This window comes from Alligator sinensis, unplaced genomic scaffold (assembly GCF_000455745.1).
Source record: "Alligator sinensis unplaced genomic scaffold, ASM45574v1 scaffold1667_1, whole genome shotgun sequence".
Lineage (NCBI taxonomy): Eukaryota > Metazoa > Chordata > Crocodylia > Alligatoridae > Alligator > Alligator sinensis.
This window is the reverse complement of record NW_005842504.1, coordinates 519227-523335: the sequence shown is the minus strand read 5'-3', so window position 1 is coordinate 523335 and position 4109 is coordinate 519227. Positions and strand designations below refer to the sequence as shown.

The 4109-nt window shown below is 62.8% G+C and overlaps 1 protein-coding gene across 1 annotated transcript in view; it reads left to right on the top strand.

Annotated features, from left to right (window-relative positions):
- LOC102375000 (zinc finger protein neuro-d4) overlaps positions 1–4109 on the top strand; it is a 9065-nt gene that overhangs the window by 3834 nt on the left and 1122 nt on the right. The window contains exons 2-5 of the mRNA XM_025213063.1: positions 60–149; positions 293–371; positions 814–1017; positions 3004–3135. Of these exons, the coding sequence (XP_025068848.1) occupies positions 60–149; positions 293–371; positions 814–1017; positions 3004–3135 (505 nt within the window). The remainder of the gene's footprint in view (positions 1–59; positions 150–292; positions 372–813; positions 1018–3003; positions 3136–4109) is intronic.

Below are 4109 nucleotides of genomic sequence, written 5' to 3'. Positions count from 1 at the left end.
CCCCACGGGGACCCCTGCCCCGGGCAGGTGCCCTAGAGCGACCCCCTCCCCCATTGCAGAAGCCCCCGATGGGCGAGTTCCCGCACGACCTGGAGGGCGACGAGCTGGACGACGACCTCCCGCGGAGGAAGAACAAGGCCAAGGGCAAGGTCGGGGGGGTCCCTGCCACCCCCAGGGCCTGGGACAGGGGGTTGGGGTCCGGCCTGGCATGCGAAAAGAGGGAGGTGGGGGAGTCTCCCCGGAAATTTGTGACCTCCCTCCTTCTCCGTGCGCCCCCCCCACCCCCCCCCAGGCGTACGGGATCGGGGGCATGCGCAAGAGGCAGGATGCGGCCACGCTGGAGGACCGGGACAAGCCCTACGTCTGCGATAGTGAGTGTGCGACGCGGGTGTCCGGGCAGGGCGGGGGGCTCAGCCCCCTCTGCCCCAGCTACGCGCCTCAGGGGACCCAGGTGTCCGGACAAGGGGGCAGACGGGGGCCCCCAACCTCCAGCTCCTGCTCTTGGGGGACCCCAGGTGTCTGGGGGGGGGGGAGGAGGGGGCTGGGTCTACAGCCCCCTCCCAACCCCTAGGCTCAGGGGACCCATGGGTCCAGGCAGGGCAGGGGGTTGGGGCTACAGGGCCCCCCGGGCTCTAGTCTCAGGGGACCTAGGGGTCTGGGGGAAAGGGCTGGAGCTGGAGGGGTCCCCCAGCTCCTGGCCGTGGATCGGGGGTGGGGGGCGGTCGTGGTCTCAGGGCCCCCACAGGTCCCAGTTGGGGGAGAGCGAACCCAGGTGTCCGGGCGGGGGCTCTGACCGTGTGTCCGCCCCCCCAGTCTGCGGGAAGCGCTACAAGAACCGCCCGGGGCTGAGCTACCACTACACGCACACGCACCTGGCCGAGGAGGAGGGCGAGGAGCCGCCCGAGCGCCACGCGCTGCCCTTCCACCGCAAGAACAACCACAAGCGTGAGCAGGGCCTGCTCCTGGGGGCATGCATGCGTGTCGTCGTGCACAGCCTGGGTGTGCCTCTGTGTATGGGTAGAGGGGTGTGTGTGTGTGTGTGTGCACAAGCATACATGTATGTCTCTGTTCACATGGGTGTGGCTGTGTGTGCCTGTGTGTGTGTGTGCGCACATGTGGGTATATGTGTGCGTGCATGTGTGGGCATGCAATGCATGTTTCTGTGCACATATGTGTGCCTGTGTGTGTGTGTGTGTATTCATGGGTATACATATGTGCCTCTGTGCATCTGTGGACATGTGTGTGTGTGTGGGTATATATTTGTTCCTGTGCACATTTGTGTGTGCATGTGGAGCTGCCTCTGCGTGTGTGTGTGTGTGTGTGTGTGTGTGTGTGTGTGTGTGTGTGTGTGCGCGTGCGCGCATACACATGTGGATGTTCATGTATATCTCCATGCACGTTTGTGTGCACATGTGGATGTCACTGGGTGCACATGTGGGCATACATGTGTTTTCATGCACATCCATGTGCCCATGTCACCATGCACGTGTGGGCATGCATGCGTTTCCACATCCATGTACCCACGTGTGCATACATGTGGGTGTGCATAAGTCAGCATCTTCATGTACATGTGTGTGCACCTATGTGTGGGGGGCCCGTGTGTGTGTGTGTGTGTGTGTGTGTGTGTGCGCATGTGTGCACATAGGCCTATGCACCTGCATGCCAGTGTGTGTGTGCATACATGTGCTTGTGTGTGAGATGCATGGGCCAGGGCACATGTGTGCATTTCTGCACCTGTGTGAGCACCCAGCGTGTGGCAGGTGCCACCCCTGGACTGGTTTCCTGAGCTGGGTGTGCATCCAGAGCTGGTAAGGCACTGGCCCAGGCTTATGGAGCTGCTGGATGGTGTCAGGGGTGGGGACAACAACAGGATTGGCTCCTGGGGCCCCATGGGGCCCTCCTCCTCTGATGTCTCATTGTTGTTGCCAGGCTGTGGTGGAGGCTCTGGCAAGCTGCCTGTGCTGGAGAACATAGTGCAGCTCCACCCAAGGTCCCAGGGCATGAGAATGTGGTCCAATTGTCACATAACGGGCATGGTCCTGCAGGCAGCCCCCGATCAGTGGCTGTGGTCACTCATGCTGATCCAGTGTGCCTGCAGGGCCTTGACTTTTAGGCAGCACTGACTGGTCATACCCATGCTTCTGCATGCAGGTCCCCACAGATGTCCACGTTGGAGTGCCCACGCCAGGCAAATGATCTCTGGATCTTGGCCTCACCCTACAGTGCAACAAGGTCTTCAGTCTTATCCTGTGACTAGTAATGCCCCTGGGATGTGGTGTGTGGTGTCAGGGATGACACCAGTGTGACTCCCTCAATGGCCCTCAGGGGCTGCAGGTGAGAGTCCAGGCCTGGGCACATGCCTGCAGTGCACAGTGCAGAAGTATAGTTCAGGGCAGACAGGCAGGCAGGGGGGCATGGTTGGGGGGCCGGGGCCGGGGCCGGGGAGGGGGTGGGTCTTCACAGGGCTCTCAGGCCAGGGGCAGATCAGGGGCCTGCAGGAGGAGGAGGTTGCTGAGACCCCCGTCGGCTTGTTATACTCATGGCGGGAGTGAGCAGCTGGGAGCAGAAAGCAGAGCAGTGGCTCAGGCAAAGAGTAGAAAGCAGAGCAGCAGACAATGCAGGATGGGGAGCAGAAAGCAGATCAACAGAGCGGGTGGGTAGCCCAGGGCAGGGGGGTGAAAGAGGAACGGATGGGGCAGGGAGCAATAAGCAGAGCAGGGGATGGAGCAGGAGTCCAGGGCAGGGAGCGGGGCTGGGCCCAGGGCAGGAAGCAGAAAACAGAGCACTGGATAGGGCAGGGAGCAGAAAGCAGAGCAGCGCCGGGGCCGTCCCTGGACACCGCGAGGCCCCACAGTCGCCCCTGGCCGTCCGTTGCATCCGCCGGGTGCCGCAGCGGCGCTGCTCCACGACGCGGCGTCCCTGGGTGGGCCGGCGGCAGCGCGGGGCCTGAGCCTGGCCCTGACCTCTGGCCTCTGACCTGGGCTCCTCCTTGCTGTTTTACAGCTAAGAAAGCACCGGACGGCACGGTCATACCAAACGGTTATTGTGATTTCTGTCTACGCGGCCCGCTAGGCGGCTCGAAGAAAACGGGCTGCCCCGAGGACCTCATCTCCTGCGCCGACTGCGGACGCTCCGGTAACGCCCCGGCGCGGGGCCGGGGCCGGGGCCAGGGGGGATGTGCCCCGCGGCACCCTGGGAAGGCGTTGGCAGGGGTGGGCGTCCCCCCTTGTGGCACCGGGGCAGGGGAAGATAGGCCAGGCCTCGTGGGTAATGGGCGTGCAGTGCTGAGGCCGTGTGGAGCCCAGAGCATTGTGGGTAGGAGGTGTGAAGCAGAGGATGCAGAGGCATTGGGGAGCAGAGTCACGGTGCCCCATAGCATTGTGGGTAAGAGGTGCAAAGCAGCAGGGTCCCGGGGCATGCTGGGAAACAGGAGCACACTGAGGCACTGTGGGTAGGAGCTGTGGGTACCCGTTTGCTCTGCATTGCTCTGATTGGTTGGCGGCCGGGAGCACGTGTGGGGGTGGGTGTGTGTCCGTGTGCGGTGCTTGGGCCCTGCGTGCGGGTACACACGTGTGCAAGTGTGTCATGGCTGTGCACCTGCACATATGCCTGTGTGTGCATATGTGTATGTGGCTGTGTATACATGCGTGTGTATGTATGTGCATGTGTGAATGTGCATGTGTGTATGTGTATGCAGGAGTGTGGGGGGGGTGCCAGCGCGCAGGCATGTGGGGGGGGGGGGTGTATGTAGGTGTTCAGGAATGCATCTGCATGCATGTAGCTGTATGTGTACACCCCTGTGTGTGTGTGTGCACGTGTTTCTGTACTGCATGTATGCGCATGCCTCTGTGTGTGTGTGTGTGTGTGTGTGAATGCACATGTATGCCTGCATGTGGGTGCGCACATCTGCATGCATGGGTGTGCACTTGTGCGAGTGTGCCCATGTGTGCACATGCCCTGTGCTTTGGGGCAGCTCCCTGCAGTGCCTCCCTCAGCTCTGCCGGGGCACGGGCGGCCTCCAGGCCACGCGGTAGGAGCCTCAGCGGGGGTCTCAGCCTGCCTGGGGTGGGGCTCTGCCCCCGGGGCCGGGGCTGCCCACATGCACCCCC